This window comes from Triplophysa dalaica, chromosome 7 (genome assembly GCF_015846415.1).
Source record: "Triplophysa dalaica isolate WHDGS20190420 chromosome 7, ASM1584641v1, whole genome shotgun sequence".
Classification (NCBI taxonomy): Eukaryota; Metazoa; Chordata; class Actinopteri; order Cypriniformes; family Nemacheilidae; genus Triplophysa; species Triplophysa dalaica.
In genome coordinates this window covers 19,498,443-19,519,492 of record NC_079548.1, presented here as the reverse complement: position 1 = coordinate 19,519,492, position 21,050 = coordinate 19,498,443, and the positions used below count along the sequence as shown (strand labels likewise).

Genomic DNA, 21,050 nt, shown 5'->3' with positions numbered 1-21,050 from the left:
CAATAACATGAGCATGAACACGCTCAGATCTGCTTTACAAACACAGAAAGACTCCTTACCTTATCACCATCCTCTCCAGGTGGCCCAGCTGGCCCAGCAGGACCAGGTAATCCCAAGGGGCCCTGCTCTCCATCTCGCCCGGCAGGGCCAACAGGACCTTTTTCACCCTGAATAGGAACACGGGTAATTTGTAATTATTCCAGAAGCTAGCACAGCAGTAAAGTACTCAATTTGGAAAGTACAGCATCCTATCGACTCACCGACTCGCCCTTCTCTCCCATTGGCCCGGCGGGGCCGACGCCTCCCTGACGGCCAGGCTGACCAATGGCACCTGCTGGGCCAGCAGGGCCTCGCTCTCCTGTGGCACCCTGAAGTGCAACGGTTTACTTAGGTGAACAACATTATGTGACAGCTCTGCTGATTTGCAGAAAACACAAAGGTGAGGAAACAGGCGGATGTTGGACAATGAAATATCACTTACAATTGGTCCTGCAATGCCAGCAGGGCCCTCTCCACCCTTCAGACCGGCAGCACCCTATTAAACCACAAACAAAGAAGGGGGGGTGAGAACACACGTATGTTAAAAATATACATCTATTTTTGCTGAAACCACTATATAGCAATGTAAAGACTGTGGTCATTGCAAAGGGGATTATAAGATATTCTCTCTGCGGGCTGAAGGAGAAACGCTGATGCATGTTACCAGAGTGCCAGGTAAGCCTCTTTCTCCTCTGAATCCACGCCGTCCGGCAGGACCGCTCTTGCCTGGCACCCCTGCAGGGCCCGGATCTCCCTGGAGAACACAGAAAGATGAATCTCTGTTTCCACGATTCACTCATTCATTAGGAGTCATCCATTATGATTCATGCTGGGAACTTCATCTATATTGAATGAGCGGAAACATATGGAGTGTAATGAGCAATGTAACATTTAACTAAGTGTGTTTGGTTTCGTGATGATATCGATGATCTAATGCAGGGGTTTTCAAACTTTATGATGCCAAGGACCCCCATATATGAATAAACTTTTGGACCCCAGATGGAAAACCCCTGATTTAATGCTTAAAGGGGTCATATGGAGTGAATGCGTGTTTTTCTGTGTCTTTGGTGTGTTATAAGTTGCTCATGCATGTATTAGACATGTAAAATTGCCAAAATTAAAGTGTTGGAACAAAAGATGCATTCTATCTAAAAGCGAATGCTCACCCAGACCTGCCTGAAATGCCTTGTGTAACCACACCCCCACAAATCTACTTCAGTTCATGGTATGATTTAACTAAAACCGCCCAAATGTGTACGCAAGTAAGGTGGGAGTACCTGTCAGTACAATTGCTTTGAAACCTGATGTTCCAAATATGGTACGAGGCATTACATTTCCGTCACGCGCTTGCAGTATTCGAACAATCACTACACACGGGTAACTGACCAATCACAGCACAGCTGGCTTTTCATTTTTATTCTAATGCTGAGAACTAACCTTGGTTCCCTCTTTGCCAGCAACCCCGGGCAGACCCTGCTCTCCAGGGGGTCCTGGGGCACCTGGGTGTCCTCTCTCGCCCGTCAGACCGGTCTCTCCATTTTTCCCCTGAGGGAGGCGTGTGAAATCGCATTATTAGCTCAATGCATATACTTAAATAAATGTTGCATTATTAGAGAAATTAAGCGGATCATGCAGGATCAACTCGCCTGTGGTCCAATCACTCCAGCAGGGCCAGGAGGACCCGTCTTTCCTTGAAACCCCTACGTGAAAAGGTTTAAACGTAAGTGCTCTGAAAATGTCTTCAGTTTCCGTCTTTTAGTTTTATAAAATAGCTTTTAGATGTTAACAAAACAATTCTTAAAAAGTATATAAAAACTTACTGGCTCGCCACGCTGACCTGGGTGACCTGGCAATCCATCTTTTCCCGGGGGCCCCTTAAAAAACAAATCGAAACGTTCAAGTTCTTTTGTTCGTACGTGAACGTTTCTTTTGGAATTACTATTCACTTACAGTTGGTCCTCTCGGACCGGCCTCTCCTTCTCGTCCCTGTGGCCCTTTAGGCCCCTGAAATATAGAGAAGGATAGAAATACTATTATTCATTTATCTCTAACAATGAATTGAATTGTAAAATGTCATTAAGGCTATTAAATTGACAGAGTAATATGAGGAAAATGAAATAGATAACATACTCCGTCTCCCGTGTGACCCTGTGGACCATCATGACCAGAAGAGCCCTTAAGAAAGCACATTGAAATGATTATATATTATAATAAACACATCATTAGAGTATAATTTGATACCAATAGCAGTGAAATTTCTCTCTTTTTAATGGTGATTTTGATGCCACAGCAGCAAACAATATGAACACACTTCATTTTTTAAAACATTAAATATTAATATAAATATGCAGTGATTTAATTAAAACAATGGCATACAGCCCTGAAGTGTTCAAAGGAATTATTCAAGTAAACAGAACATAATTATTCAAGTAATTAAGAACAAAGAAATAAATGAAACGCAGCGAAGGTTTTTCTTTTTCTCATAAGTATTATTGTTTGATTAATATTAACATCATAAACAGAAGCAGGTCTATTAGGTTGTGTTTATGATAAAGATCCAAGATTTAGACACAAATCTAGCTGCTTATATTCGTTTAAAGACTCCAAAATATATGGTTTGGCATCATTTATCTACCCTCAGGTCATTCAAAACCTGCATGAGGGAGAATATTTGGAGAAACGTCCCGGTGGTTTTGTGTCCCCTTGATGGAAGTCAATGGGGGATGTAAATGAAACAAAGCCATACAGTTTTGGAATGACATGAGGCTGAATAAATGAAGAAATCAATTTCATTTTTGAGAGAACTACCACTTTAACATCTCCACAACAAATGCGTTTTGACATCGAAAATTATTGCTGTTCATGCATGTGGCTGCATTATCACGAAGGGTGAACTCTCCGTGTCAAACAGCATTTGATACTGGATTGTGTCGTTCATTGGCACGACAGATCCTGCAGGCTGAATGAGACACCATAATTCAGTTTCTACACAAGTACCAATAGATGAGACGTGACATTAATCTCAAAAGGACTGATTTCTCACCTTGGCCCCAGGCTTTCCAGTTGGTCCTCTGGCTCCTCTTCCTCCACGTGAGCCCTGCAGGTAAACCCCACTTTTTATTTCATCACAGTCAACAAACAAATTACAAAACACACCTTTGACCTCTGGGTCATGGACAAGTGCATAAAATGGATTTACTTTAATGCAAAATAGAAAGACAGTATAGTATTCAGTCATACAGTATAGCTCCTATAGCGAATCATATAACAAATCTCTATTGATCTTGATTTCCCACTGCAGCGCGACTCTGAAAAGTATGCATAATTAAAATGATGGTTCAATCAATTATTATTGGCTGCTTCTCTATGCGTGTGAATGCAGTTAAACTATTGAGGTCTCTGGCATGGTCAGTACTTACGTTTGGACCTCTTTCCCCATCTGGACCAGACTGTCCTGAAGGACCCTGCAAAGAAAGCAAAAAATGAGCGTGTAGTGCACACAGGCGTTCGTGCAGCAGTGTGTGCGATCCCTAAGACAATGTACAATGTAGTATGGCACAGGCCTCTCACCCTCCTTCCTGTCTCTCCTGGCAGGCCAGCTGTTCCGGGAAAGCCCAACGATCCCTGTGGGCCGACACGAAGGCTTATCAATTACCACATTCCCTTCATTAATCAACCTCTACATTTAATTAACCACAAATTAACCTCTGAAGTCCCATTACCATAAATAAGCCAAATATTAATTGTAGCCTCGCATAAGCTATTAATAAAACAGCTAAATGGCCATTAATCATCCTCGGTTAAAATTTCATATCAAAATATTAATGCAGCGTGACTGTAACCTACAGCGTAAAAGCAACTTGTTGTTATTTTGATGACGTCGCTTTACCTTAGAACCCTGTCTGCCTGGATATCCAGGCAATCCTGGAACGCCAAGTTTCCCCTGCAGACGTGATGAGGAGATGAATAAGAAAACATTATTTAAATGCATTATCCAGTAGTGTGTAAACACAGAAGCGACACTTACCTTTTCTCCTGCAATGCCAGGGGATCCGAGCTCTCCCAGTGGTCCCGACTGACCCTTCGGCCCCTCCGGCCCATCATCACCGCTGCTTCCAGAAGGCCCGTTATCACCCTGAGAATGTGCACACACAATAACTATTAAACACGTACATCAGCAATAAAACCACATTCTATGAAAGTATATCCATTAAAGTAACGGTTCACAAGTGATGCTTGTCCCTTAAAACTGGTCCTGGTCAAAGAACATTTGGGCCCTTGAAAAAGTCACCGGTCTTTCTTTTAACATACGTCTAAAGAAGTTTCAGTGAGTTTTATCGTTCACCGCTCGCAAATTGTAAATCTGAGTTCTTTGAAACTCAGACTTTTGTTCTTTGAAAAGCAACACAAACCTCCGTTCAACGAATCCCATTATTCATGTCTAACACAAACGGTGCATGATGGGTTATGAGCCAGATTTAATTCAGAGTTAGAGGTTTGTTCAAATCCCTAAACAAAAGCCACTTGTAATGATAGTTTGTTCAGGCTGTTATGGACCATTAAAGACTCACTCTGTCTCCTTTGATGCCCATGTCACCCTTGGCCCCTGGGAAACCGTCTTCACCCTGTTATGGACAAACTGGATTGAATAAACTCGAAACAAAATCGGGTAAAATATTAGTACATTCGAGGAACTTTATCGAAAGTCATATATCATGTGATGGCCTTATCTCCACACTGATAAGTGAATGTGTCGACTTCTCCCTTTGCTTTTTTATTAGAAAGCGGGAGGATTATTTCTTTCTCTCTCACCTTCTCCCCCTTGCTACCCTTCAGTCCTCTCACTCCGTCTGCACCCTGTTAGAAAAGAACAGAATGTATCAGTGTGTGCCGCGGGGATCTCTGCTCAATCTCCAAACCTCAGGTATAGGGAATGTTCACCTGAAAAACAGACTCTTAGATATTGACGTCTTTCTAGTACTAGCACAAACTGTAGAAAGTAATAAGAGTCACAGAGCTGGAGGAAATATGTATAAATTGCAGAATGATAGAATATGGATCAGGGGATTTTATTTAGGTTCGCTGCAGGACCCAAATGCTTCATCGGACAAGTGCTGACACAGCAGCCCGACACAGCAGAAAAGACAAAAGTTCCTCGGATAAAGTCCAAAATATCATTTATGTATTTATGAAATTCACTGCACACTGCACGATGTTAATTCTCATTCTAAGTAAACTTGTATTTAACATTTAACTGTTCGTGAATGTATTGATAATACACACGAAAATCTGAACTTAAATGGATGTCATTTTATAAATGCTTCGGAAGACCTAAAGTTGGTTTCTCAAAAAAAGACATTTGTCTTATGACAGACCTTTAGAAGATGAAATTATTATTTCTTAACTTTGTGAATGTTATAAATTTTATAATGACTATTATTGAACATCAGACCGGTGATGTTTCTTAACATTTTGTATGTAAAGAGCACTAACTTGTAGCATTTTCTGTCCTCTTTTGATTTACAGGATATTGGCCCCGATCGTTGTTTAAACAAAATAGCTTTAATCAACCGATACCGATTATTGCCCGATATATCTGTGCATCTACTTATGATACATCAATTATTATGTAATGAACTGATTAAATGTGAATTGTCTGTTTTATTTGATGCACAAACTTTGACAAAGGACCTACCCAACTATGCATATATAGACATACATTTTACTACATGTTTTCCTTCATAACAGAGCTGCACAAGAAGAGAGTCGCTAATATAGACATTGACAATTGTATACTGGAGTACACCATCATGGCAGATTTATGTGCCAGTAGTTGTGCCCAGTTCAACAAGCAAAAAGTCATTTTTCAGTTCTTCGACCGCATTCTGAAAGGTATCAGACACAAACAAGCCCAGACGGGTTTCCTTTTCCTCCTTGTAGCCGTTTTGGCTGTCCGTCACAAGCTCCTCGGCCTGTCAAGGTTTTCCGGGGAGAATTAAACTGATCTACCTGAGCCAGTCAGCTGCCATTCTCACACAGTCAGACTGTCAATCAAAAAGTCCACCGCACCAGTCCGCACGTCTTTACGTGCCTTTGAAGCTAACTGTACAACCTGTGATATTAAACCCCTCTCACCTTGACTCCACGAGGTCCAGGATATCCAATCGGCCCCTGTGCTCCCGATAAACCCTGAATAAAAGAGACAACGTCAGTTTAACGTTGGGAAAACCATTGAACTTACAATGCCCCATAATTTGTGTATGATTGAACTATTACGGTGTAACGTCTGCCCGACAATACGTTTTCATGAACGCTCGGTGGCGATGACATAACGTAAAGGTTCGGCAGTGAAAATGAAACAATGACCACACAATGCCGATGGGTTGATTCGAATTTGCAATTACCGTGATGGCTTGCGTGCATAAAAAGCGTGCCGCCACGCTTTGTGTACAGTGATAATTCAGAGAGTGCAGCTGGAGCGCCTATGACAAAAGGCTTTAGACAGCGAAAACTGTCAGAGCGCCGCTTTCCGCGTGCTGCCGCATTTAGAGACTTGGCACTCTCTGTTTCCTCTTCAGATTTTCACAGCTTATTCAGGTCAGTGGAGCTGTGTGTGTGTGTGTGTGCGCGCGCTTGATTGCAACCCACCTGGTGTCCTTTCTCCCCAGGGGGTCCCTCTCTTCCTGGATGACCCTGTGATTTGAACAGAATAACCAGGTGTTAGAATGACAGCGGGCTGATTAGGGGACATCCTGTTTCTGTGAGAGAGCTAATGAGCCAACACGAAAGGCCAGGCCTGGTCTGAGGACTCTGGATTATCGCAAGGAGCTTGAATGAAAATCGTGCCCCAAAAATGTTTTCAGAACGCTTGTGCATTTGTGTCCGTGCTGGATGGTCAGGATATTATAAGTCATTTAAAAAAATAAGTCTATGATGGGTTCAAAGTTGAATCGTTTACAAAAACCCAAACTGGTAAAACATTTCATTGAAATCAAATCCAATATTGGGCTAAAAATGATGTGAAAAACTTAGAGATGCTGATTAGGAAATAGATCTATTCAATTTTTTTATTTCATTCATTTGTCAAAATATCTGAAAGTTATTTATCTTTAAACTTAAGCCAAAATATACATAAATGTAACCTATATCCACATAAAAAATAAACAAATAAATTGTTTTTTGCTAAAACAGATAACTTTGCTTTTATCGTTTTATTACGTAGTTATCCGTTTTAGTTATTATAACTTGTTTAAAACAACCAGACTGAGGTTTAATTGATATAAATTGATTGATAGCTTTCCAGTGGCTCAATGGTTAAAGCATTACCAACGCCAAGATCTTGGGTTCCATCCCAGGAATTCCACATACTTCAAAAAACTAATGTATAGTATAATGCAATGTAATTCGCTTTGGATAAAATGTAAATGTACTTGGAGTGCACAAAAATATTTTTTAATGTGTTTTTGGAAATAATAAAATAGTTAAAGCAAATAACAAAATTGATCTATTAAATTTGACTATTTTGCTTTAACATAAACACATTTATGGACTAGTTTTCAGTTTGTGGACGATTTGTTTATTAAATTTAGATTTACTTTATTTTGTCATGCACATAAGCCCTTATGGCCTGTGGATTTGCATGCCTTTTTTCATGAAACTAAAATTAACATAAAAAATAAAATGGTAAATAGTAATATTATTAATATGTGACCCTGGAAAACAAAACCAGTCTTATGGGTCAATTTTTAACAATCGAGATTTTTACATGATCCTGAAGGTGAATAATTAAGCATTCTATTGGTGTATGGTTTGATAGGATAATAATTCAAACTCTGGAATCTGAGGGTGCAAAAAAAAAAACATTGAGAAAATTGCCTTTGAAGTTGTCCATCAGAGGCTCTGTAGCAGGCCATCCACTCACAATAATAAAATTTTGATACATTTACGGTACGAAATTTACAAAATATCTTCATGGCACGTGATCTTTACTTAATATCCTAATGATTTTTGCCATTAAAAAATGGATCATTTTGACCCATATGTATTTTTGGCTTTTACAAAAAATGTTGCCGTGCTACTTAAGGGGAGATTCACAATTGACACACGCGCAAATTTGGTATTTTAAATGTAGACACGTTGCAGGATCGCACATTTTTTTCTAGACACGTCGGCGCCGCATCGATATGGAAAAAGTTCCACTTTTCAGAGTACCTCACGTGCACAGCGGGTCAATTGACAAGAGAAAGGCTGGTTTTGTGATCCAGGCTCACATATATCAATAATAAAATTACAATGAAATTACAATAAAACTTAAAACAACACTATAATAACAATTCAAACTGATTGCAAGACTTACCGGAGGACCATCGATCCCAGAAATCCCCTCCAATCCAGGTTTCCCCTGAGGACCCTGTTTATAAACAGAAAACACACGCAAAGATCTTCGAAGCTATTTTACTGAGAACTTCAAATAAACGCAATGGTTTTCATTCTAAAACATTTATTTACAATACCCTAATATTATGTAATAATTTATGATTATCCAACCCCGTATATAAACCTAATGACATGGTGAGATTACTAAAAGCTAAATATGATTTGGCCGAGCATTTCAAATAGTGATGATCCTTTCAAATGTTCTCTGCATACTCCTCTATATTTGTAAGGACATTTCCAAACATTTGGCCAATCCTCCACACGTTTTCTCGTTCTCTCCCCCTCACTCAGCTCAATACCGAATCCCCACTGATCCAAGCCACAAACCAAAGCATCTTTTATACCCAGCTTGTTAACTGCAATCCATAATCTTTAATATGCCAGCACACATTTAACTGAAGATGTGTGGGTGTGTGTGTGTACTTCTGTATCTGTGTGTGCTGAGTTTCTCTATTGATTATCTGTCTAGCTTCCTCTGGAGATCTGAATGAAAGCGCCCAGAGTATGACGCTCACTTGGCCACACTCAACACTTCTTTTAAGATGTTCATCTTCCAAGGGTCAAAGGTTAGTGCTTTAATACTTAAATAAAGCTGGGCTTACCTTCTCTCCTGGCATGCCTATAGGACCCTGCGAACCAGGGAAGCCCTGAAATAAAGAAAAAAAGCTTGCTGTCATCAATTTCATGTGATGAATAATGTATGTCTCGTGGGAGTTAAATGCATACCTGTACGCCAGGGTTGCCCTGTTGACCCGAAGGTCCAGGTTCACCTGGTGGTCCCTGTGAAAAGAAAAAAATATGTCATCAGAAGTGATATGGCACATTGGGCAATATCATATTATTTTGCCTCTATTACCTTTCAAAGACAGAAGATTTCAGTACAGAAAATGAGGACTAAAGAATGCACATTAGGTGTGTAATTGCTGCTGTATCTTGTGTATATCACTCACAGACTGCCATAGAGAACACTGGGAAATACAGTTTTGTCACGTGTCGCCTCATAAACCGGTTAAATGAGCGTTATATTATGGCAAGCTTCACAGATATTTTCCATAGAATTCACTTACATGCTGTCAACAGAAACTCCCGTTTCGTGGATTTATGTCAAAAAAAATGTGTTTGTTCCCACAAACCATGACGGCAATTGATTTTTTTCTGTGGCAACCATGCCACATATGCTATCCTACATCTTGTAGTCAAACTGTGACTCTTTTATTTGATGACCAATTTGCATCCATGACTTAAGACTGAATTAATACAGACATTCATGCAACACCTGGGGTCACTTTGCTCACAAGAGCTGGCAGTGTACCCGATCCTCTCTGGGTTGTTTCTCATTGGTTCCAATGAGCTTACAACATCTGGCAAGCTGTTTTAAACAACCTCATCAAACTTGGCTGACATTGTTTATTACAGCATGTATGCGTGGTGAACTTCATTGAAAAGCTCTATAAACCCACCAGGTTGCCCTTTGCCCCTTGAAGACCATCCACACCTTGAATTCCCTAAAAGCAAAACAGAACATTTATTCACAAAAACTTCCCAGTCGAACATCTAGATGCATCTCTATGCACGCCGTGCATGCAAACTCTACTTTATGTGTATTTGAAGCGTGGATGATTGTCGTACCTGCTGCCCAGGTGGACCCGGTGGTCCTCTCGGCCCCACAAGTCCTCTTGGCCCCTGTAACGAAAAACAATCAGAAATGAATTATAAACTCTAATTAACATAAGGTCACACGTGTTAATGATTGAATCGCAGTAAATGACTAAAGGTGTTATGAGAATTCGGGACTTTTGTCAGTGATGTATATGAGGTGGTTTGTGTACATGTGTGTGTGTGTTTTGTTTTTGTCAGTCTTGGTCTTTGTACACCGGCCAAGCCACCTGTTTCACAGGCACATCTGTGATCTCCAGGGAGGTGATTGATATGGAAATATAATCACGCGGGCCAGAATTTCATCTTTTCCCTTCACCAATCTCCCAGCTCATCTATCTCCATCCTCACATTTATCTCTCTCTCTTCACTCTCAGCTCGGGAGGGAACGGCTTCGTAATAGCACTCGATCCACGCTAAGTCCCTTACAGCTCCGGGTGATCCATTTAAACAGCCGGGGCCCCCACGGATCACAACTCACCTGCCGAGACTTAAATGGAGCTTGAGCCACCGTTAATCAGCCTGTTCTTGAGCGGGGACACGGAGCTGCCCGTGGGACGTCAAAGACCTGTGTGTTTGAGCTTGTGTGTGTATGTGTCTGTCTGCGGGTCGGCTCGTGTCACTCACAGGTTCTCCCGGTTGTCCCATTGGTCCGGCGGGTCCGTCCGAGCCCTGTTGTCGAAAACAAAAATCAGCATTGCGGTTGTCGGACTGGTTGCACTATATAATCGACTTCAGAAAAGGCTTTATCTGTCAGGCGGGATGAGGTTTATATATGCAAAAATATTCTGGATGTGTGTCGTTCTTGAAAGCTGTGATCAATGCGAATGGCTGCTGCATACATTTTTCCGTTTTGCATAATGAGAACATCCCACCCGATGCTCGGCATGACTCTTTCATGCGATTTGTGAGTACATAATTGGGGCGGTGCAGGGGATCTTTAAACGGATTATTTGTAATCTGATAAAAGACTAAAACAGGACGGAAGAAAAGCAAATCTGTGTTACCTTTTGACCGGACTCTCCGGGTGGACCGTGGGGTCCAGGTTTTCCTCGGTCTCCCTGCGGAACGTTCAGATGAAAATCACAAACGAGACATGCCGCACAATATAAAGTCAGAATTTGATCATAGGACCTATTACGGTCAAAGCAAAGCGTTTAGGCAAGTCCACTCCTGACTGAACAGTAAACAGACTGTGTGATTTGATTAAGCGGTTCTCTGTTCTCTACGCACTGTGTGTCCTTTGTTCCCAGGAAGACCAGGTAGTCCATCAAAGCCCCTGTCACCCTGCAAAAGAAACAAAGATCCATGAGCAAGATTGACAAAAAACCTTTTTTAAACACAGGCTGGCCTAGTACACTTCATCAACTAAACATAACTCAGGCCTTTCCGCAACGGCTGCACTTACGGCACTTTCAATCCGTTTCTTTCCCTCAGTATTTGACGCATATTGGATCTTCTTGCAAGTGTCTCACTGATCAATCAGTTTTGTGATATAATAAAGGCTGCTTGCGCACATATTTTAGCATAATGTGATGGAGGTGAATAATAATTCATCATTTCGTGAAATTACAGCGCTGAATTACCAAAATGCAGAATAATACATCTCCAGTGTGTCCCGGAGAGGATAGAGGGATTTGAAAGAACATGACTGATTATCAGGAATATTCACATATTCTTACTCAAAGTTCATTTTTATATAATATACAGTATACCCGCCATATTGAAACTATCAAAGCTTGTCCATGAAAATTGGGAGCAGGTTAACTGCATGACTGAACTGAACTAATACGTATAATTGAATATCAGATGTTACTTGAGTAAAAACCTAAACATTAACAAATTTATACTGTGTGTAAACAGAAATGTTAACCATTCCAAACACATCGTGGCACTATAAAGGGAGGGAAATAAGTCTTTGATCCCCTGCTGATTTGATAAGTTTGCCTGATTACAAAGAATTGAAGAGTCTATAATTTTTATGGTGCGTTTATTTTAACTGATAGAGACAGAATATTTCAAAGAAAATTGTCTATGTGCCTATATGGACCACAGATTAGTCCACAGACTAGTCCAACTTAAAGAAAGTACTCCTCAATTAGCTTGTTAAGTATATCGTTGCTGGCGGGGTGGAAACCTCCTATGTCCAAATTTGGTCAGCTTCATGTTTTTTCACAAATCGATCCTATTGGTCAGTCCCCATGTGGGTCTGTTATTTTTTTAAATTATTTACCAATCTAAAGTGTTGAAAATAGCTTGAGAGCAAATCTCTTAACTCCATTGGACACTTCAACTGGGAAGTCTCGTAACTCCACCTCTTCTTCACTCCGCTGGAGCCGCTCGGCATTACGTCTCCTGATTGAAACTCGGACAACTTTTTTTGTCAATAACGAGTGAAAATAGTTAGGTTAGATACATTTGAGTAGGCCTGTTTTGTTAAAAATCGATAGCTGTAATGCTTCGGTGCAGAAGGAAGCCTGTGAGCCACGAAGGAAAATTTGCGAGCAGATTTGTCTAATTTCCGCCTATTAGACAGCCTAGTCAGCTCATTGTTTTTTGTATTGCATCACTTATAGTTCTTAAACCTTTTAAATAGAGTTTAGGAAGATGTATGTTCCCACAGTCGTTAGCTTTGGTTAACTATTGAAGCCTTTTCTCTCATCAAGAGTCTCAACGGGACCGCCGACTTTATTTGCATGCAGATTAATTTCCGCCTGTATTAGACAGCCTAGTCAGTTTATCGTTTTATTTTGGTATTGCATCACTCATAGCTTTAACGTTTAAAATAGAGTTTAAGAAGAGGTTTGTTACCACGATCATTAGCTTTCATTAGCTCTTAAAGCCTCGTCGTCTCTTGTCAAAGATGAACACTGTTGGCAGCAGCGACGTTTGTGTCTGTAACATTCTTATCAATGACAGCGTAATCTCATATCTCCCTGCTTCCAAATCATAAACCTTTTATCTCCGATTAAACATGGTTTGGGGGAAACGTTGTGTTAATGTTGGTACACAACAGTATATGATAGCAATATAAGGTATAATACCAACTTTAACGATACAATGTTTAATAACTAAAAAAAAATGCATGATGAAAAATAATGGTTTTGGAGATGCGAGGATTCCGCCAAACAGCAACGATATAAAAGATGCCTGCCAACAGAATCTGTATCTTCCATTTCAACCTCTTCACCACCATGTTCCAGACTAAATGGGTTTTAAAGGATGTCAGTGACAAGATTGTAGACCTGCACAAACCTTGAATGGCTACAGACAGAACCTTGGTGAGGAGACAGCTGTTGGTGCGATTAATTGGAAATTGAAGAAACACAAAATAACTAATACGAATGCCCTTGTTCTGGAGCTCCCTGCAAGATTTTCCTAATGGGGTAAATATGATCATGAAAAAGGTTAAAGATCGGCCCAGAACTACACAGAAGAAGCATTTTAATGATTTCAAGACAGTCGGGACCACAGTTAGCAAGCAAGACATTGGTAACACGCTATGCCACAATAGATTAAAATGCTGAAGACCCCGCAAGGTCCTCCTGCTCAAGAAGGCCCGTCTGGCTCGTCTGAAGTTTGACAATGAACATCAAAATGATTCAGAAAAGGATTTGGTGAAAGTGCTGGAACTGCAGTGAGACCAAAATTGACTCCAGTGTTTATAGGGAGAGAAATGTTGACTATGACGCCAAGAACACCATCCCTACAGAGAACCACAGTGTTCAAAACATTCCGCTTTAGGGCTTTTTATCACTGCTACGGGTACAGGATGACTTCAACCCGTTTGGGGGGCTGAGGGACGGGCCAGTGTACCGTAAAATCTTGGACGAGAACCTCCTCCCTTAACTAGATCACTGAAGATTGGTTGTGGATGTGCCTTTAACATGACAAAGACCCAAAACATATTGGCAAGACAACCAAAGCGTGGCTTAAGGAGAAGCATACTAAATGTCATATCCAGTCTCTAGTCCTATAGAACATCTGTGAAGGAGCTAAAACTCATATTTGCTGAGCGACAGCCAAGAAACCTTAAAGATTTACAGAGGAGTGGACTAAAATGTATCCTGACACATGTGCAAACCTGGTGACCAACTATCAGAAATGTTTTACCTCTGTGCTTGCCAACAAGGGTTTCTCCACAAAGTACAAAGTTATTTTTTGCTTGGGGATCAAATACTTATTTCACTGACTGAAATGCAAATCTATTTATAACCTTTATATAAAAAAACATCCCAGATTTTTTTATGTTCTGTCTCTATCAGTTAAAATAAACACACCATAAAATTATAGATCCTTCATTTCTTTGTAAGCAGGCAAACTTACAAATCTACAGGGGATCAAATACTTATTTCCCTCACTGTACATATTTATGAATAAATGCACAAAAATACTTGTAGGACTTTTCTCCTCTAGTAAATTAGCATCACCACATTTTACTTATTTCAGGGGGTGGGGAGTTGTGCTTATTTGTGTTTATTTCAAGTTTTGAAAATAACATTAGGCTGTTATTTTGTTTTACAGCAATGTTTTTAATTTTCTGATTTTAGAAAAACTTTATTAAAAAGTTTGTAACGTTCTTGATTCTCATCAATAGATACAGTCGCTAAAATCATTAAGAGACCGTTACTAAATTATTTTCAATTTATTTTTATTTACTATTTATAGGTACAGCATGTGTTCAGATTAAATTATGGATTTGGTTTCATTCTGTGAACTGCTAACAATATTTCTTTTAAATTTCAAATAAAAACATTGTTTCTATTTGCAGAAAATGAAAACGGGAGAAACAGGTAAAAATAACAGAAAAGATGTTTTGTATTTTTCAGACCTCAAAAACTGCAAGAAAACAAGTTTATATTTACTTGATGATATTTGTATCGTGTTGTAGTCGTTTTATAAAAACAATAAGGTACTTGAGGATTGTGCAATATTGTGAATACCATACGGCTGAGGGGTTGGAGGGACCCTATTTCATGTCGCCCTTCAAGCTCTTGTATTGCTTACAAAATAACCTTACCCCACGATCACAATAGTAAACAGAACATCTTGCTGTTAATGCAAAGACTGCTGGTTCTCTTTAAAGTCAACATAAACGCCAAGTAAAAATATTTTCTACTTGAAGCTGTGCACTGTAAATGCAGCCAGTTTGCTTCGTTCAAACACACAAACACACAGATGCAAGCAGTGACTATGGGGCAGAGGTGTTTGTGTGGCATGTGGCAGGGTTTGACAGGCCGCCTCTGAGGATCCTTCCCATCTGCTGAGAATCTCAGCCTCTCAGCATCCGGTGCCGGGACTCAGAGAGCCATGGGAGGACCTCACACTTTCTCATCACACACACTGCTGTTGTGCTTAACAGCTCTATGTGATTTATTTACTGATGGCTCCCGCAGCTGGACAGGGATGAATGCTCTCTATTGTCAAGTGCACACAATGCAACGTGGCCTTCAATAGCAAAATGTTCCTTGAACAACTGAAACCATTTGGTTCCAATTGAACGTTTCAGGCGTTGTCGTTTAAGACGTTAGCTTTGACCGTTTTATCTACGATTTGTGTTCAGGCGCACTGAAGTTAACCCCTGACAAAACCTTATCATTTTGATTCTTCTGTAGAAGATGTGACGGGTCTGACCTTGCAAAACTCAACAAGTAGCAGCAAGAGTAGTTGCTAGTGTATTCAGACTGAAATTAGCAAGATTGCTACGTTCGCCAGAGCGGTTGCTAAGGTGTTGCTAGGGAGTTTTATGTGGTTGCTTATTGGCCCACAGAGCCAGGGGCTTGATCAAATTCTTATATACTATATTGCTCGGGTCCCACCTATGGATTTTTGGAACTAAAAGTGAATCTGATTATTGGTCAAATAGCAACAAGTCACATCTATTTTCAGTATGATGCAGTCTGTTATAATAAGACTGACCTTTGCTCCAGGCTCTCCAGGAGACCCTCGACCACCATCGGACCCTGACCGGCCCTGTGAGGTAAAACCAAGAACAACAGGCTGACATTATATTCTATCCTATGCAATGCTCATGGAAAATTCATGAAAAAAACAGTGCATCAATATGAACGGATTTGCATTTTGCCCAATTCATTTCGTATTCATGAAGATGTTAATTCGTTTAAGAGAAATGCACCACGGCTGATCTCTGATGACACTGATATAGATAATGTTCACCCTTACACTCTTTCCTGGTCTTCCATCAAGACCCGGAGGGCCCGGTAATCCAAGTGGACCCTTAAAACCGTATAAAAGAAACAGACAGAGACAATGGGTTTATAAGGTTTCCTGAATGTTAAAAGGAAATATGAAAGGACGTTTCTTTACCGGAGGCCCGCTTTCTCCACTGTCCCCTTTCAGCCCACTGGGACCTGGAAGACCCTGCAACAAAAATATATTTTTACAGTTTCAAAGATAGAAAGTTCAAACCCAATATACCCCAAAACAATCTGAATTTAAAGCAGAGCACGAAAGTAAAACAAACTGGAAACGAAATTCAGGTTCTTACCACTGGACCCGGCCTCCCCGTGAGACCTAATGGACCTGAAGGGCCCTTCAGTGAGAGCTAAAAGCAAAGAAAAGACAGGAACAGTTTCAGATTTCCTCTCATCTGCAACCCACATTAGGACATTTATTTATATCCAAAGTCCACGGAAACCTGACTTACCCAAGCATTGATACATGGCTACTTGTAACACAGTCCAACAAGTTTTTTGATAAGTGCAATTGCACTATTACATGTAGAATTTTATGCTTTTATCAGATACTTTTATCCACAGTGCATTCCAGATATACATTTTATCCGTCTATGTGTTCTCTAGGGATCAACCCATTACCTTTGCATTGCTAATGCAATGCTCTACACTGTAAACCCAAATGTTCAAATAATCAAACGGATTAAGTTATGCAAACTTAATAAAAAAAAAAGTACTACTTGCTTAAATATTTTAAGTTCCCGAAGCACATTTTTACTTTTGAGTAAAGTATAATGATTTTTTCTATTAACTTGATGTTTTGACAAACTCAAAAACTGTATTTGCTCCTTGTTCAATTTACTTAATTTAAACATGTTAACTCAACACAATTGGTCAAGAAGGACTTCCAATTCCCAGCATGCTTTGAGTCAGACTGCAATTAAAAAAATATGATTATTTTATATGTTTTTAGTAAAGTCAAAGACTTGTAGTGTTTAATGTTTAATTCTCTTAGATAATTAGAAGAGTTTGACATATTTTTCAGTTTTGTGGTTACCATTGTTTAGAAGAGAGGTGCATGTGCTTAGTCACTGCGAAGGTACATTTCGACTGTACAATGAGTTATGTTACAAGTGGGCAATAACTGTGCTAATGCCAGTTCTGAGATCAGTCTCTTCTTGCTCATTTAGGCTTGCATAAGTAAAGGTGTCTGATTTATGCAAATTAAGACTAAGAAATTTGTTAAATACAGAAACTGAAAGAATTTAGTTTAGATAACTTAAACAAGTACACCAAAATTGCATTTTTAAGTTTTATTGCCCCAAGTCTAAAATACAACCCAAGCTTATCTCTAGAAATTACACAGGTCCCTTCATATAATAAAAGTTGATGTGGTTTTGCCTGTTTCATTGTACGACAGCCAAAAACTCTTATAACTCTCAGTCTGAACTCTCAGAAGTTATAGCACACGTCTCCTCGATTAGCTGCAGGATTCCAGGTATCATTCATTCCCGTAGCACAAACGCCGTGGGACGACTAATGCAGCTCAATTTAATACTTGGTTATGAGTTCATTTAAGTTAAGTGTGTGCATTAGCAACAGTAATGCTTGCATTAGCACACAGCGCTGATTATACAGTGCCACTAAATAAAGAAAGGCCAGAGATGTGGTGCAGTTACGCTTAAGTGCCAAAGATAATTTGGGACTTACTTTTGTCTGTTGCAAGATGGCTTGAGCCTGCGCCTCCTGTGCGGATACTACTGGTCCTTTCTGAGAGTCTCCACCATACTGGAACTGAGAGGCGAAAAGAAACACATATAATATCCACACTATCCTGAAAAGATATTATACACACGTTAAAGGGATAGTTCACCTAACAATAAAAATTCTGTCATTTAGTCACCCTCATGCTTTGGAAACTTTCTTCTGGGAAACTCGAAAGAAGATATTTTGAGAAATGTCTCTGTGGTTCTGTGTCCATACAATGGAAGTCAATGTGGGCCAATGTTGTTTGGTTGCCAACGTTTCTCAAAATAGAGTCATATAAAGTCACACAGGTTTGAAATGACATGAATGATGAACTTATTTTTTGATTGCACCATTCCTTTAACAGACATGTGCAGGATGCAGTTAGGTCTGACTATATCACAGCTCCACCATGTGGCCAAAGTATGTTATCGAAGCCTGTTTTGTAATGCAAGTTTTGTTGTTTTCGTCAGGCAAACAAGTCCTGCAAATGAGTATGCAAGTGTTTTAAACGCACTACTGAGGGAATAACTTACGGGTAACATCAAGAAAGTGCCGGGAGGACCCGGGATCCCATCAACACCGGGCAGGCCTGGACGTCCCTCGGGACCCTTTAGAAGGAGAGATAGTTAGCACAATTCATTGACAGCACCAGTGTGCACCAGTAAATGTACCAGTAAAACAAATTTGATAAAACAATAACTTTCTTTACACCCTTAACCATGGTTTTATTAAAGTAACTGTGTTTTTGGCAGATTGATTACCATCTTTATTACTGTAGATACATAGTACAATGTTTAAACTATGGTTACAGTAGTAAAATCAAGGTAAAAGGGACAGTTTGCCCAAAAATGAAACATTTGTTATAATTTACTCAATCCCTCAAGTTGTTCCAAACCTTTATACATTTCTTTCTTCTGATGAACACAGAGAAAGATATTTGGAAGAATGTCAGTAACCAAACTAATTGACTGTCATAGTAGGGAAAAATACTAGTGGAGTCAATGGGGGATGAGATCTGTTTGGTGACTGACATTCTTCCAAATATCTTCTTTTGTGTTAAGCAGAAAAAAGAAATGTATACTGGTTTGGAACAATCTGAGGGTGTGTAAAGGATGACACAATTTACATTCTTGGGTGATCTGTCACTTTAAGGTGAGAGCATTAGAAATAGGTACCAATCGTTGAATTTGTGACTTTTAGTTTTTGTTGAAATTGTTGTACATTATTGCTGTATCAAAGCATAACATGCTCATATGGCCTGCTTAAAACATTAAATACCAGCTAATCAAAGCTGTCCACCATCAGTCCTCTCTGAACAACACTGCTCTTTAATCTTTAAAAGAAATGATAAATCCCTCTGGCTCCTGGCTTCCAAAATATTATAAGCTCTCTATAGACACACAAAGCTAAAATGGCCCTTCATCCCAAATGGATACGCTTTTTTAGCCAAGTCTGATGTTTTTACTAAAACTCAACTGTTTTGTGAAGCTGACACTGCACAGAAGTTGATACCAAAGCGATCAGAGGTGTTTAACTGAGCGGAGACTGAGGAATAATCTATCTTCATCCCAACTGTCAGAGGTAATTGATAAATTTAGGTTCTTTACAGCGGTTGGAAGTCGGCAGTCTGTTTCCCCCTGCTAAGGGAAGGCGTATAAAGAGTGAGTCACCCTATACGAACAGACACACTGTCCGGAGCAAATTAGGTCAAACTGTGAGATGAGTCATGGCTCCCTGATGCTTAAGGTTTCGGTGGAGGTTGGTGGTCCCTTAGAGCGCCTCTGAATCATATGGGAAGTTTGCTCCATCTGTGCATGAGTCCATTCATATCCTCTGTTGTCTCTGTGGATTTGTCCTGCTTGTTCGGGGTTCCATCTGGGTCATGTTGGTCACGTGATGATGGGAACACTTACCCTATCACCTGGGTCTCCACTGGGTCCCGGAGGGCCGGTGATGCCAAGAATGCCAGGAAGGCCCTTTAAGATTAAATTAAAAGACACAAATTAAAATGATATCAAGATTTTTTTTCTATTCAAATATGTTTTGGTTGAATATAGAACCTAACATTATATCATATATTAAATAGAGTATGCTTACATAAAACACAGCATTTACCCAATAATTGATCTGTGAATTTTCATTTGGTCTGCTTTCATCTACAAACCTTTAAATTCTTTAGAGTAAGCTAAAGTGTTTTAACTTTTGTTAAATCTTAAAGCAATGGACTATATCCCAGCTGAAAAAACAATACTGAAAAATATATATATTTTTGTGATAATTTGCGCAAGTTTTTGCAAACAGTTTAGAAGTCAATTTTACTTTTTAAAAAAAAAATGTTAAGATTTTTTGCACATAGTTTTTTTAAAAGTAAATATTACTTAAATTTTTTTGTGGCAAGCTTTTGCACAGTTTTTTTTTAAGTCAAACTAACTAATAAAAACTATCTGCAAAAACTTGAACGAATAACACAAAAATATAGTCTTTCAAGGAACCCTGCCCTAAACAAAATTGAAAATTCAATGCAATTAATGGTTATAATGGGAATTGTATTGATCTTAATGGAAACTAAAATGGTGTCCACTGGTATGTGATTGATTCCTTGGTGGGATGTTATCTGACCTATGGGATCACCATTAACACCATTATGGTGATTAATAACCATTGATCACCAGAACACTACTTAATCCTATTGGCATGATGCTCAAAATACACTACAAAAAAAATGGTCATGGTTTTAATGGAAAAAGCAAAAGGTTCATTGTGGTATTTTAATGAAAATCATTAGAATTTCTGTGATGGTTTCTATTGGATTTCTATTTTATTCAGCAGGGATGAGATGGGAACATTGTAAACAACACTTACTGTTGGTCCTGGTGGTCCCGGAGGTCCATTGAATAATGTACCCTGGGTTAATATAAAAAACATTATGTAAATACACAAAGGCCGAAACAAATTAGTATTTCTGTGTATTTCAGT

At 39.5% G+C, this 21,050-nt stretch overlaps 1 protein-coding gene across 1 annotated transcript in view; it reads right to left on the bottom strand.

Annotated features, from left to right (window-relative positions):
- Positions 1-21,050, bottom strand: part of col5a3a (collagen, type V, alpha 3a) — a 62,558-nt gene that overhangs the window by 15,849 nt on the left and 25,659 nt on the right. Inside the window, exons 10-43 of the mRNA XM_056752040.1 lie at positions 20,937-20,978; positions 19,988-20,050; positions 18,608-18,682; positions 18,036-18,119; positions 16,640-16,696; positions 16,459-16,512; positions 16,315-16,368; positions 16,051-16,104; positions 11,365-11,418; positions 11,139-11,192; positions 10,759-10,803; positions 10,105-10,158; positions 9,936-9,980; positions 9,202-9,255; positions 9,078-9,122; positions 8,396-8,449; positions 6,688-6,732; positions 6,175-6,228; positions 4,852-4,896; positions 4,611-4,664; positions 4,067-4,174; positions 3,929-3,982; positions 3,610-3,663; positions 3,459-3,503; positions 3,083-3,136; positions 2,170-2,214; positions 1,990-2,043; positions 1,860-1,913; positions 1,686-1,739; positions 1,477-1,584; positions 704-793; positions 482-535; positions 261-368; positions 60-167 (exon numbers count right to left, since the gene is read on the bottom strand). Of these exons, the coding sequence (XP_056608018.1) occupies positions 60-167; positions 261-368; positions 482-535; positions 704-793; positions 1,477-1,584; positions 1,686-1,739; positions 1,860-1,913; positions 1,990-2,043; positions 2,170-2,214; positions 3,083-3,136; positions 3,459-3,503; positions 3,610-3,663; positions 3,929-3,982; positions 4,067-4,174; positions 4,611-4,664; positions 4,852-4,896; positions 6,175-6,228; positions 6,688-6,732; positions 8,396-8,449; positions 9,078-9,122; positions 9,202-9,255; positions 9,936-9,980; positions 10,105-10,158; positions 10,759-10,803; positions 11,139-11,192; positions 11,365-11,418; positions 16,051-16,104; positions 16,315-16,368; positions 16,459-16,512; positions 16,640-16,696; positions 18,036-18,119; positions 18,608-18,682; positions 19,988-20,050; positions 20,937-20,978 (2,076 nt within the window). The remainder of the gene's footprint in view (positions 1-59; positions 168-260; positions 369-481; positions 536-703; positions 794-1,476; positions 1,585-1,685; positions 1,740-1,859; positions 1,914-1,989; positions 2,044-2,169; positions 2,215-3,082; positions 3,137-3,458; positions 3,504-3,609; positions 3,664-3,928; positions 3,983-4,066; positions 4,175-4,610; positions 4,665-4,851; positions 4,897-6,174; positions 6,229-6,687; positions 6,733-8,395; positions 8,450-9,077; positions 9,123-9,201; positions 9,256-9,935; positions 9,981-10,104; positions 10,159-10,758; positions 10,804-11,138; positions 11,193-11,364; positions 11,419-16,050; positions 16,105-16,314; positions 16,369-16,458; positions 16,513-16,639; positions 16,697-18,035; positions 18,120-18,607; positions 18,683-19,987; positions 20,051-20,936; positions 20,979-21,050) is intronic.